General features: G+C 38.9%; 1 protein-coding gene and 1 pseudogene across 1 annotated transcript; both read right to left on the bottom strand.

Moving 5' to 3' along the window:
- Positions 1 to 268: 268 nt before the first annotated feature.
- On the bottom strand, positions 269 to 4,384 carry LOC121991633 (annotated as a pseudogene).
- Positions 4,385 to 8,238: 3,854 nt separating this feature from the next.
- LOC121989838 (wall-associated receptor kinase-like 14) lies at positions 8,239 to 12,118 on the bottom strand. Its single transcript, XM_042544130.1, has 3 exons — positions 11,178 to 12,118; positions 9,909 to 9,953; positions 8,239 to 9,533 (listed from the first exon to the last, which is right to left on the bottom strand). Exons 1-3 carry the CDS (start codon positions 11,842 to 11,844, stop codon positions 8,260 to 8,262), a joined length of 1,986 nt encoding a protein of 661 aa, XP_042400064.1. The 5' UTR covers positions 11,845 to 12,118; the 3' UTR covers positions 8,239 to 8,259.
- Positions 12,119 to 14,882: the final 2,764 nt, after the last annotated feature.

The raw sequence follows: 14,882 nt of genomic DNA, 5'->3' as shown, positions 1-14,882 counted from the left end.
TTTATTTTATTTTGGCCATTTAGCATTGTGTTAGTAGAAAAAAAAAAACAAAAAAGACATGCGTATCAAATCATTGTCTTGATATGATTTTATGCGGTGTTTATAAAAATTTCTTGAACTTGATCTACGGAAATGCAATGTGTGGAAATTATTTTTAAGATAAATTATAAGGACTACGGTCCTTAATTTTTGTGTTGGCTTGTAACTTTGAGGCGCGAATAATTTTGTGAGCCTCAACAAGAGCGAGCATGCTTCCGCCGTCTGCCGGCTATGGGCAGAATGTGATGTCGTACTCGGCGGTGCCGGCGGCGCACGTGAACGTGCTCGTGACGTCGTCGTCGTACGTGTAGCTGTACGCCGAGGGGCACGCCGCCTTGAACAACCGTGAGTACCTCGTTGGCCCGCACGTGCTCCCGTGCAGCAATACTCTGGCGCCCCGAACGCCTAGCATGCGCTTCGGCACGCCACCGTATTCCCGTCAGCATCCGACACCCGGAGCTCCGTTGGGCACCGCTCGTTCACGTCCTCCACGCACCCCGCGTACCGGCAGCTTCCCGTCGTCCCTGCCGTCGCCTCCGAGGACTGCACGCCCATCCCGACGTTGTAGCCATCGACGAGGCTGACGTCGTAAAAATCATCACCACCCTCGCTGTCCCCGAGGGTGAATTCAGCCATCGTGACCGGCGTGGCGCCGGAGACGGAGCAGCGGAACGCCCCGGCGCAGTCTCCAGTGGCGCACGCGGCGGAGTTGTTGCCAACGCTGAAGAGGCAGTGGGTGCGGGCCCAGAGGCTGCCGGACCAAGACGAAGGCGCCGAGGAGGACGCGGACTTGTTGAGGCCGAGCTCGAATCTGCCGCCGGCTAGGACTGCCTGGCCGTTGCCGGACAATGTGGCCGGCCAAATGGTGTATGGGCAATTATTGTTCACAGTAAGGTGGCACCGGCGCCCGCTACCACCGCAAGAGAAGACAACATAGCTCCTGTTTCACAATGCAGCATATACATCCATTTAATCCTTAGAAATTAAATAAACACAAAGGCTAAATTAAGATTTAAATTGTTCTCCGAGTCCGAAATAGAAGTTTATGCTGGACTAACACTAATGACAAATCTTGAAGAATCAAGTAACTCGAAAGTGAACATCGATTAAAGAGAAACCATATTAGAAGAATACAGTAATGCAAGAGGAGAATCTAATTTCAAATCTGACATGATTAATGAGGTATTTCTCTTACCTCTTCCTCCTGATCAATTATACTTTAGAATAAAGTCCATGTCTAAATTTATGTGTAATTAAAAGTGAAAAATGAATTAAAAAGGAAAATCAAGAAATAAAAATTATCTTAGTAAAATCATGTTTACTTGAAGATTTCGACAAAATGAAAATTGAAAATACTAAGTTAAAAGAAAAATTAGAAAAAGGTAATGCATGTTAACACGTTCAAAATTCAAGGAACAATGACTAAATTGGAATTTTAAATATCACAAGAGTCAAATTAAAAAAATAATAAGAAAATTTATTCCTAGAAAATACCTTGTCAATCCAGTAAGTAAGAACTTATATTGAGTTTTAAAATCATATATAGTTTAATTTTTTTATTTGATTATTTTGCTAGACTAGGAATTACTTTAGTTAGAAAAATATTTTTTGAAAAATTTATTTTAGAATTTTTAAAATAATTTATCATTACTTATATTTATTACGATTATTCTTAAAAATGACATCATTATTTTGGATTAATGTGTTTAACAGTAATAAAAAATTTTAAAATTTTTCATTGATTAATAATAATTTTAAAATTATTTTTTCTAATAGATGATTTTATTTTGTAAAAATTTAAATTTAAAAAAAATAATTTCCATAATTTTTCTAAGTACTAACATTTAACAAATTTTTTGAATATATTTTTAATATTTTACTTCTATTTTTAATGTGATTAAAAGAAAAGAAAAAATAATTAAATCTAGGAAGAGATACATTTTTTTTTATCAATTGTTAATCTTGCAAATTATATGTACTAAATTGTATATTCATTTATTTTAATATTTTGGTTTAACTGTAATTTAATTTGGGTTGATCCACATCAAAAAGGGAGAGATTGTAAGTATGTCGTGGTGGTTTTGATGTAATCAACCAAGTCAAATTAGGTTCTGCGTATTTGATGTCTTGTTTCTGAGTATGCAGGGACTTAAGAACGCAAGAAGTCAAGTGAAAGACACACCAGACGAGAAGGATGACACGGGAATCGAATCGACAGGCTCGGTGCATCCGAGGGACAAGAAGTTGCAGAAGAGTACACCGGTGGAGCAAGAAGGACGTGCACGACGCTTCTGAGGGACGAGAAGCCGGAGCGGAAGACTGTTTGAGGAGAAGGCTGGAGTTGGGTTTGGATGAGCTCAACTCTGGAAAGCTGGAGGATCACATATGCGACCGGAGAAGAAGATAGCAACCGAAGAAGACGCCTAACTGTTAGCACATGAGCGCCTGAACTATCAAGGCGCCCAACAGGCGCCTCGTCGCATGCCATTGCTGTGAATCATCTTCGGGTCCACTTTAGCAATGATCTGGGCGCTTGACATGGTCCATGTGTCCGAATGTCATGCCCCGGGAGTATAGTTTCTGGTACCCCACTCGGTGATAATATAATATAAGAAACCCTAAGAATCATCTAAACAGAATAATCAAGAAATTTATCAATTTATATATATCATAGTTTTCGAAGACCAAAAAATATACAGATAGACGACATCTCAAATAAAATTATAAAATATGAATACAACGAAACAAAAGTAAACAAACCAGGAATCAATACATCGAGATCTCTGAGCAACTCTATGTAAAGCCGGGACCAACTATAATATCAAAAGGATCACTGTGTCTGTGAAACTAGAGGCTAAGGAATGTAGAAAGTTAGCTAAATGGCTAAGTGGATATTCAAGAAAAATGTGCATAAATTTAATCTTGTTTAAGAAGTTAAAGAAGTAGAGTAAATCATAATCTTTCGTTACAACTTTATGTTATTCTTAAAATTCTCTATTTATATGTATATATGTATAATCATCTTCGGTTATCGTTATCTATAATTAGGTAATATTTTTATATTAGAGTTTAGGATCTTCACCTTATCATCATCAATTAAAATCAATTCTCCGATCTTATTATTTAATCAATCGGTATACAAGTTATCATGGTAATATCAACATATATATCAATAGTCTAAATATGATAAATCAACTAAAAAGTGAATCACTGGAGCTAATATCATCAGAGTGTAATATCACATGGATAGGCTAAAAGCCTTCTCAGAATATAAGACTGTCGCATACGTCATCTGACGTATGTGCTATCAACCCTCACCAGTGGAAGACATAATAAAACACTGACCGAGGGCTACATCACGCCACAACGCCTCAGATGTACGGTCAGGTATTTTGGACCACGGCCGCTGCGCTATCACAATAATATGTGGACGGTCCAGTACTCCAATATGAAGCTCTGGTATAAAGCTAGACTGATAGTCTTCACTTTTTAATATTCTTCATTTACCATCTTTATTATTACATTCTATCCATTTATCATAATTATTTTCTTTTCATATCAATTGGCCAATCAAGTTAACATTTTTGTATCAAGTTTGTTAATTTATCATCCTAAGGTTCACATATAAAAATTATAAGTATCAATAGGTAGAATATCAAAAACATGGAGTATGGAAAGTCAAACAAGTCAAAAAGACAAGTATCAATAAAAGAGTAATTCAGAATATTTATTTATTTATTTATTTTAAACAACCCTCCCCATATTAATCTCAGTACGAACCCACATGTGAATAACAAATAATATCAATTATTTTCCCTACACGATTTTATTATTTTAACCAATTTCGCTAATTGTAATATCATTTTAAATCTCTTTTGAAAATAATTATACAAGTATATATAATTTTATTATTTCTTTATTCATGCACAAGGATAAATATATATAAGAGTCAAAGAGAGATGTACCCACTTTATATACACCAAAATCTTCGAGTGTCGATAGGTCACCATGCTCCACTCAAGCTCGTGTCTAGAAACATAATACGAAACATATCTCAAAACATCAAAATACTATCCAATAAAAATCATGACATGAGCATCTAAATTTTTTATCTACAACTCGAAATTGAAAGATCATTTTGATCTCGCTTCCTAGTAATTTTCCCCATCCCAAAACTAATTGGGATCAAATATATCTCGCATGTTTTTCCCATAATCACTTTAAGTACCTTCATCCTTTTAACATTATGGAAAGGCTATTAAGACAAAAAAAAATGATATCAGACTCACCGTGAGGAAAAACTGATTGCTTCTGTTCGTTGTTGGAAATCAAGAAAAGAAGTCATCGCTAAAAACCTAAGAGAGAATGAAAGCAATAAGGGTTTACTATTGTTGGCAGAGAGAGCGGGATAAATCAAAGGGTGAAATAGCTGAAATGTTGAAAGAACAAGGAAGGAGAACCTTTTCCTTTTCGCCGGTGGCCTCAACTAACTTTGACAGAGGCTTCAATGGCTGTGGTGAGCTGGAAAAACAACAAAAGAAGTAGGGAGGAGGGCTACTGTCCTTGTCGTTGGGACTGCAGAGCAGCTGTCGCTGCTTACAGGAGAAGAGAAATCAGAAGATATGGGGGCTGCAGTGCTTGAGATGAAGAACGGGGAGAAATTTGTCGTTCATCACCGCTTGAGAAGAGAAAGAAGAAGATGAGAAGGGGTTGCAAGTTTTAGTGGGGAAGAGAAGAAAACAGGGAGAAAATGGAGGAGGTAGGTGTTGAAATACATAATGCGGAAGCACATAGACAAAAAAAAAAATTAAAGAAAAAGGAAAGAAAAGACAATTGCTTCTTTATTATTGATTGATTACTCACTTATTTATACATATTATTAAGATAATATATGAAAAATATACTGATAAAGATGGAAATATATTATTATAAATATGACAATAATAAATATAGAAATATGGTTTGGATTACAATCCAAACATAGTAAATCATCAATAATTAAAATTAATCTCTGAATCTCTTGAATTGCTATCTTTATCGTCATTACTCTCGACAAACTCAACGGGAGATATTTGAATGTTGAGTTTGGTTGTTAACCAATCATATATTCTATAGCAAAATCCACTAGTACGATCAACGAAACGATAGATTTGTTGAACTTTACCTTTAATGAAAGAAGACAACAACTAGAAGGAGACGAGGAGTTGTTGTTTGACAGCTGGAATCTGATCTGTGTTCGGAATAAAAGCAGCAGAGAACGAATGCTGCATTTTGGTGATTGCATATGCTGGAGCAGAGGAAGAAAATCTGCTATTGTGTGCTGAGCAAAAGCTTGCTATTTGGCCATCTAAAAAAGAAACAATAGTTATGAAGAATAGACAGTAATAATGAACCTACTATTGTAAAAGAGGAGATAGAAGGAGAAGAAAGAGAGAGGGAGATAAAGAGAGATAAATTTGATGTCCTTGAAATTAAGAAGGGCAATAGAATTGTTCTTACTACTAGAAAAACAAGAAGAGAAAGAGAAAAGAGGAGAAATTGAACCTCACTAAAAAGAAGATAGGAAGGAGAAGAAAAGAGGACACTAAGAATAAGAGAGAGGAGTTTTAGAGTAACATGTTGATTTGGGAAAGAAAGATTAAAAGGAAGAAATTTGTGAGTAGAAGATTCTTATCGAAAGTTGAAAGAAGAAGAAGGGGAACATTAATGAAGAAAGATAAGAAAAATAACTTCGGATTATTTTTGTGATGGAAACAACAAGAGAAGGAAAATAAAAAAAAATAGTTGCTAAAAGCTGAAACAACAAGGGAAGGGAAAGAGAGGAGGAAGACTCAGAAGGTGGAGGACGTGTTGGAGGACGTCGGCTTCTTGGAGGAAGAGGACTTCATGGAGTAAAGTGTGTTTCGATTCTTGAAGAGAGAGAAATAGAAGTCGTGGAAGAGAGGAAAAAAAAATAAAAATAAATAAATAAATAAATATATATATATATATATATTGGAAAAGCATGTCAGAAAAGGAAATTTGGACTGTTACATAATTTAGAAACAAGAAAAGAAGTGAGTCAAAATAAGGAAAGATATGAAAAGTAGAGAAATTTTAAAAAAAAATTAAAGACGAGCAATTTAGGAATATGCTCCTGGATTATTCTGCAGTTATAGATGATAAGGAGGTAGGGGCGTTGAAGAGATTTAAGGAGAAAGAATAAGCATAAATAGAAATATGGCTCTAGTGATTTGTTTTTTTTTTTGAAAAAAAAATAAAGAAGGGTGAAGTGGCGTATGCAAATTTGAGATAACTCAATCAAAAATAGAAGAAAAGTAGTTGTAGAAGAATGCGATGGTGAGATTTACCTTACCAATAATGACCCCAAGGGCGTAGCCAAGGCTGGGCTTTGCTGGGCTCTAGCCCAGTGCAGCCTAGCAATACCCAGTAATTTTAGGCCTCATCCAATAAGCAGCTTAATAATTTTAGGTCTCAATCTTACTATGTTGGGCTGGGTTTTACTGGGCTTAGCATTTTTAGCCCAGGATAATTTTTCAACCTGGCTGAGTTTTACTGGGCTCAGCATTTTAGCCCAGGATAATTATTGAACCTGGCTATGCCATTGAATGACCCATACTAGTAAGGAAATTGCTAGAATCTAGTTGCTATAAAGAAAGGCAAAAGACTGCGTGCTGTTGGAACTCATGGCTAGAAAGGAAAAAAAAAGTTGTCAGAAAATTTCTATTTATAGCTGTTGGTTGGAAAATGACAGCGGAAGCAGGAGGTATCCTAGTTGCTACTGTCAAGAAGAGAAAGAAGAAGAAAGAAATTGATGGAAAGAAAAATTAGGAAAAAGAGAACTTGGTTGATGTGGAGTAAAGAAAAAGAGAGAAATTGACGGGAATAAATTAAAGATAATGACTCTGATACCATATTGAAATACATAATGCGGAAGCACATAGACATAAGAAAAAATTAGAGATATAAGGAAAGAAAAGATAATTGCTTCTTTATTATTGATTGATCATTATCATAGGTTACCTCATTTATTTATACGTATTATGAAGATAATATATGGAAAATATAATGATAAATATGAAAATATATTATTATAAATATGGTAGTAATAAATATAGAAATATGGTTTGGATTACAATCTAAATATAGTAAATCATCAATAATTTAAATCAATATCTGAATCTCCTGCTATCTTTCTCGTCATTAGTATGGGTGTGTGCACATGGGTGGTATGGTAGTTGTCATTTTCTTTTGTTTTTTTGTTTTGTTTTCATACTTAACTCCGAATATGAAAAAATTCGATCTCCAAGCCTTTCTGTGGAGATAAAGTTTGTCTCCCTGAGGCACCTAGAAATGGTCAAGCGCCCGAAGATGTCACCTTAACAAACGACTAGTTTTGACCAGTAGAATATAAATAGAGCTCTAGTCTTCTTTAGTTACGACAACAGTTACTGTACTTTCATATCCATAGTCTTTACTTTCATTTCTATTATTTAACGCTTGTATGAAACTTCTTTGCCTATGAGGATTCGCTCATAGAAAAAGTTTGTAGTAAGCTTTCTTTGTCGTAGCATAGTAATTTTTTAATTATAAATCAAAGAAATCTGACTATCTCGTATTTTTTTTATTTCATTCTAATTTATTAAGTATTTATCTAATTTCAATTGAAAGTTTTCAGAAAAATATTTGTATCATTTCAAATAATTCATTCTCTTCTTATAGGCCACGTTGAGGCCAACACACTATTTTAATTTAAACGTCGGAGTACTACTTAAACAACTTTCGGACGGTCATGTGACATCACGAAAAGCCACTTAGTGAAATAAAACCGTCTAATAATTAAAATTAGTTAGATAGTACGATCTAAATACCTCATTGAAATAAATTGTTTAATATATAGAATTCGCTGTCAAGCAGATGTGATGGAATTCAAGGCTGCCCCTTCAATTAGTAAAATGTAAGTTTTCGAAATCGTTTTTCTATAAAAATCAAATTTCTGAATTTTTCTATAACAAAAAAAAAATATTTAGCCTTCGTCTAACGATTATACAGAAGTTACTTTTACACCTAATCATAATTTTCCAAATTATTTCTGAAATATTCTTAATTTTGTATTTAACATTAAGGTGGAAGTATATGTATTTTTCGCGAGTACAATTATTACCTATAAAACAAAAAAGTCAATAAAAGAAAAAAAAAAAAAGGAAATGCCATATCAATTTAATTTATTACATTCCCCAACAAGCTAGTGGCCGACGGCGAGCTCTGTTCGCTCAACCACGGATCCTGCACCGACACCGGCGACTCCACGTTCACTTCCTCGATCATGCACCTCGCCAGAGCCAACCTCTGGATCTTGGACGCCGCCCGAGGAGGCCGTTCCGCCACGCTGCTTGCCGAAGAGGAGCAGAACGACGAGAACGAGGAGCCCGTCGACAATAACGCGCCGTCCTCTGCCGGGGCCCACCCGCTGAGCTTGATCTGCTCCAGATCGTCCGCCACCTCCGTCATCGACGGCCGCATGTCCCGGTGGAAGGCCAGGCACCGGAACGCCAGCTCCGCCACCTTGTGCACCGAGGTCAGCGTCCAGGCGTCGCGGTGCGGCTCCAAGAAGGGGTCCACAATCTCGTCGACGCGCCCGCGGCCGATGCAGTCGACAGCCAGTGCGGCGAGGTTGACCTCGCTCTGCTGCCGCCCGAAGTCGACGGCCTTCATCCCGGTGACGATCTCCATCAGCACGACGCCAAAGCTGTAGACGTCGCTCTTGTCGGAGAGCTGGAAGTTCTGGTGGTACTGCGGGTCGACGTACCCCGGCGTGCCCTGCGGCGCCGTGGAGATGTGGGACTGGGAGGCGACGGAGTCGGCGAGGCCCATGCGGGAGAGTCCGAAGTCGGCGACCTTGGAGTGATAGTTGTGGTCGAGGAGGATGTTGCTGGACTTGATGTCGCGGTGGAAGATGGGGGGCCGAACGGAAGAGTGGAGGTAGGCTATCGCCTTGGCGGTGTCGACAGCAATGGAGAGGCGGACGGTCCATGGGAGTGCGGGACCGCGCTGGCGCTGCAGGTGCTGGGCCAACGTGCCGTTGGGCATGCACTCGTACACCAGGATATTGAGCCCCTTGCTGCTCTGCTCCATGCAGCATCCCAGGAGGCGGACCAGATTGGGGTGGCTAACCGACGACACCACCTTGATCTCGTTCATGACCTGCTCCAAGCTGTCGCGGTTCTTGATGAGCTTGACAGCCACCTGGCGACCGGAGCTGCCGAGTTCGCCGCCGTAGACGGTTCCGTATGCGCCGGTACCAAGGATGCGCTCAGGTGAGAAGCCGTCGGTGGCTTTCTCGATGTCCTTGTAAGAATAGAGCGGGACGGTGGAGGAGGCCTCCGACAGCAGGCGCCGTATGCTCTCGCGCTTCCGCGTCAGCGAGGTTCGCCGCCGGAGCCAGCAGTAGACCAGGACAAGCGCCGCCATTGTGGATGCTCCAGCGATGATGCCTGTTTCATGAATTACATCAAAGTTCTTTCCTTTTGATCCAGTTATCACAATTCCAAGCAAAAGCAAAGTAACACAAATAATTAACAACACAAATTTCAATAGTACGTTTCAAAATTGAGCAAAAGATCATTCTACTTTTGATTTGAACAGAACTTTAAATAAGTAAATTGTGTCTTTATGAATCAATTGAAGCGTAAAACAAATGAATGATACTTTTGTTCAGTGGTATCAAAATACTACTCTCTTGAGATATTTAAAACAAATAATCCATATTTGCAAATAAGGTCTTGCAACACAATCGCTATCTATGTTCGATACAAGAACTTATTGAACATGAATGCTATGTGAATCCGACAGAAAACAAAGAAAACTACCTCCAATAAGAGAACCAAATTTGCCGATTAAGCCATCACTGCTCCCTGTCAGAAAAGGAAAAGAGATACTATAATCATGATGTTAATCCAAATTCTTCTGTTCCACATACTCACTAAATAAAGCTGCTTCTACTTTTATCACAACAAATCTATTGCAAATGGCAGCAATAACTCAAACAGCATGAACAACAGTTCAACTGAAATTGCAGAAATACAAAATGGATTTGAAAAGTAACAGTTCTCAAGAGCCCGTGCATGTCCTTTTCTTTCAGGAAAGTTGACTTGAGCAAATAAAGACCTCGCTTTAGCAAATGCTTAGTGAGGGTGGGCAGATAAGAATTCGGAATGCTTATTTAAAGCATTTGAAAAGTCCAGAAAAGAGAAGAGGAAAAGCAGCTCAACATCATGTGGAAGCTTAACAATATAGTGTTTATTATAAGCACCAAACAAATTAGCAGAAAACAGAGAATGCTAAGCAAATTCGAACAGTTAAAACTATTAGCAGAGTTGTGTGACACAGAGATATAACCAAGTTTAAAGCAAGTAAATTCCATGATTTCCCCCCTTGTTTTTGATGACATAAGAAATTTAAATAATTATTGGATTGGGATTTGGCAATGAAACAGTACAATCCAAGGGAAACAATATGATTTCGAATCAAATAAGGGAACAACAGACCATCATCATATCTCGTTAATCTAATCCTTGTTTGCCCTAGCATATTCGAGCATTAATTTCACATCATTTGTGACGTCAAATTTACTGTAGATGGTTGCAATAACGTCCCGACTAATTAATTGTCAAAAACAATGCATGCCTTCTCTTCAAGGGAAGTTGACTGAACAAAATAAAGACTTTGCTCATGAGAAAAGGTTGACTTGAAGTAGGCCAAAATAGAACTTAATATTTAGAGCAACTGAGAAGTAGAAGAGGGAAGAACAGAAGAAGGATCATGGAAGACACGTTGAAACTTCAGAACTTTTTAGTAACACCAAATAACAATTAGGAGTTCCTCCTGTATTAGCAAACACGAAAAAAAAAGAAAAGAATCGAATTAAAAGCAGTGGGAGTACTGGATGATTCATAAGATTTAGGCAAGTAATGGTTGTTTGCGCCAGTTATGATGATTTAAGAAGTGGAAATCTTGTGTTGTCAAAAATCTGAAGGAAAAAAAAAACTTTGGGGGGCACGAAGCCATGGTAGAGACTAGAGAGAGGCGGAGCGGAGAACAAAGCACCAAATAAAACCAAATCCCGATCAAGGACAAACCTCGTCGACAACCGGTACCGTTGACGAACCCGTCCCCGTGAAACCCGGATCGGCACTTGCATCGGCAGCCCGACTGGCTAGTCCCATTAACCCATACCAGCTCGGAATTAGCGTCGCAGTAGCACGGCTGCGGCAGCCACCACTCCAGTTCAGCCGTGTTGAGATCCACAGACAGCACCGACTCCTTGTATGCGACACCGGAGGTGTAGAAGACCTCGCAGCCGGAGGAGTCGAGATCCTTCATGGCGGTGGCGTTGAGGAAACAGGTGGTGTTCTCGTAGTTCGTGCCGCACTGATCGTCGACGAGCACGGATTCGGCGCTGCAGTTTCCCCCCGAGTGCCGCCGCGTGCAATTGCGGAGCAGGACACCGGTCCGGTTGCTCAAAGCGAAGTTTTGGCGGAAGAAGATCGAGGCGGTGCGCACGGAGCGGTTGCAGGAAGGCTGTACGTCGACCACGATGGCATCTTGGGTGAGGTTGCGCACCGCAAAATCGCCGAGGTAGTAGGTGGATCTTGCGGGATTGGAGCAGTTCAAGGCGATCGAGCATCCGCCGGAGAAGCCGAAGGGGTAAGGTGCCGTGTAGCTGCCACAGGATCGATTGCAGTCCTCGACAGCCGCTTCCAAGCCCAAGAACCCGAAGAAGAAGAGGACGAAGAGGCTGTGCATACTTGAGGAAGAAGAACTCACTGGGGCATTTAGTCAAACGGCTTTCCTGAAAGCCATTACAGAAGCCGATCTAGGGTTGCTTCCGCTTGGTGGATAAAAAGATCGCATCCGATGAACAGAGAGAGGATCGTAACAGAAGGCGTGGACTTGGTTTGGAATTTTGATAGCTACGACTTCAAGATCGATCGGCCTCTCAATTTATGGCGAGTGTTACAGGGCGTCGAATTTTTCTACGCAAATGAAAGAAGAACTCAATTATTCTTAATTCTCCCGTTAAAATTAATTATCAATAATAACGATAGAAAAACAAAGACCGGCTTGTCTGTAACGGTCCGGTCCGGTTGGGCAACAGAGTCCCGTTTGACTTCTGTGTGAACCGGACTTCTAAACTTAAAATCGGCTCATCAATTCCATCAATTTCTGATTTATTTGTTTCTGGAAACATTTAAATGTCTTCTTTTTGGAGCATTTAATAATACAAAAGGGAGTGAAGTCTAACTAAATGGCATTTATACTAGTATTTCTTTTTAAAAATTAAGACTAATTTTATTTGATTTGACTGGGTTTGTTGATTGAGATATAATCTTATTTTAAGGATTGGGTTCGACTTGCCTCCCTTATTCATACCTTAATTATTTTATTAAGCCAATTGTTAATTATACCATTAAAATTAACAAAATATCAGGAAAATGAATCATTTATTTGAGAAATGGACAATAAACTATTATTCTCACAATCCAGAGGGTCCAGTCCATATCTTCTTGACCGTAATTCTTGATCTATTTTTTGATCATATTTTATGGTCTAAAGGATCCATGCTTCCAGAGGTAAGATTTTCTAGATCGCTTTTTGTGATTCAGAGGATCCTCTTTTTACATGCATTGGGAGCCAAGATTTCTTGGACCATTTTTTATGGTCTAGGAGATGAACCACTCATATTTGCGATCGGATCGTGGTCGCGATCTGACTGTAATCGGTTACGATCCTTTTCTGGGTTTACCGTCCTCATCAAGTTATAGTTTGGTTCGGAGCGGACGGCCGAAGGTCGTCCGGAGGAGACCCTCGCTCGATGCCCAACAACTTGACCACTTATCCACCACCGGTGTCCTCCAAAAGGTCTCTGGCCACCCGCTCCGAACCAAACTATAACTTGGTGGGGACGATTAATCCAAGAAAGGATCGCAAATAATTGCGACCGGATCACGACCACGATCCGATAGCAAATATGAATGGTCTATCCCCTGGACTAAAAAAAGATGATCCAAAAGATTTGTTCTCATGTATTGATGGAGATAGATGATCTCCACTTATTTTATAAGTAGAGATTATTCATCTCCATCAATATATGTAAAAGAAGTATCCTTTGAATCATAAAAAAATATTCTAGAGGATCTCGTCTCCGCTTTCTCCATGTCCATGAGAAAAGTAGAATTTGAGACAATAAAAATTAACTAGACTCGAAACTCAATTCTCAAGTCATTGTGTATGTTTATATTCTTCAAATTGATTAGGGCAATGGGTGGGGTTTACCATATTAATAGTAATTAGATTAATTATTTAATAGGAAGAGGATCATTCGGATTAGGTGGATCAATTGAATGGAAACCTTATAAATCAAGCTAAGGGAAATTAGTTAACAAAGGACAAATTAAGAAAGCAATTAATTTTTGATTGAATTGTCAATCAAGTAGCATGTGGAATAGCTGGTGGTTTTTTTTTGTCTTCCAGTTCAAATTAAAATTATAAAATCTATTTTTTCCCATTTGCTTTCTTTTTTAACAAAAAATAGTTGCACATAAATGATAAACTCCCTTATATTATTGTTTTTTCCTTCATTTCATGCATATGATTAAGATAATATATTTTATTTCTTTATTTTCTTAAATAGGAGAAATCGTCGAATTAATTGCACAAGCAGACAACACGCATATTTAAGTGAGTCAAGGTCAAGTTTGTCTTGCAAATTGACGCCAAAATTTAAGCCCTAATCACGTCAGGGAATTCATTTTCTTCAACATTGACATGTTGTTAGGTTTTGATTTTTATTGGCCTCTGATATTTTGTCCACAAGGTGAGATAGCTCTACTAAGATAGCTCTACTAATGATCAGATAATATCAAATATGAGATGAACAATGAGATCAATTTGATCTCATGGAAATTTCACACTAATTGTTCCGACAAGGAGTAAGTGGTCATCAATAATATAATTTCAAAAAGAAAAATAAGACAATGGATATATAGAGAGAGATATGTGCTTGTCAATAATAACAAAAGAGCAAAGGTGATAATGTTGGGTTCTTCGGGCCGCGAAAACCGCTTTTTCGCGTCGCGGAAATTCTGAGTCACCCAAAGCCATGGATCTCGTGCAAAGATTCGTAAACAAAATTTTCGAAAAACCTTTTCTTGTACGAGTTTGTAAAAACTTTAGATCTACACTAAAGTTAAGATCATTACCCTTGTAGCGAAGCCCTTCGCGTTCCCGCTTGTCCAAGATGTCGCCGGATCTCTAGTTGTCAAAGTAGACAACCTCTATATGTATCCACACGGACACAAGTAGAAAGAGATGACCAAAACACAAGGTGTGCTAGCACCAATGGAGTGTTCGGCCAAGGAATGGGAGAAGGAGAAGAGAGAGCACCCAAGGGAGAAGAAGAGTGAATGAATCAATTGAGAGGAAATTCAAAAAACCCCTTAGCCATCAAGTGGCCGACCACTCTAGGAGGTGTAACCCCCACATTAATTCCAATTAATGTGGAGACCATCAAGAGTTGTAACCCCCATGAGGTGGCACTCTAGGATGATGTGGATCAACACTATTGGTTCACATCTTGCCACCTCACTAAATGATATGGCAACAAGTGTAACCTCCTCATTTAATGTGGGTCGGCCACATTAAATGCTATGGAGGCTTGTAACCTCCATGAGGTGGCACACATTGATGATGTGGAGCAATCCTATTGGTCCACATCTTGCCAACTCACTAGTGATGTGGCAAAAAAGTCAAGTCAAACATGACTTTTTCTCTTCCTCTCAAAT

This window comes from Zingiber officinale, chromosome 6B, assembly GCF_018446385.1.
Source record: "Zingiber officinale cultivar Zhangliang chromosome 6B, Zo_v1.1, whole genome shotgun sequence".
NCBI lineage: Eukaryota > Viridiplantae > Streptophyta > Magnoliopsida > Zingiberales > Zingiberaceae > Zingiber > Zingiber officinale.
The sequence above is the reverse complement of the archived record's forward strand: the minus strand, read 5'-3'. Positions and strand labels throughout refer to the sequence as shown.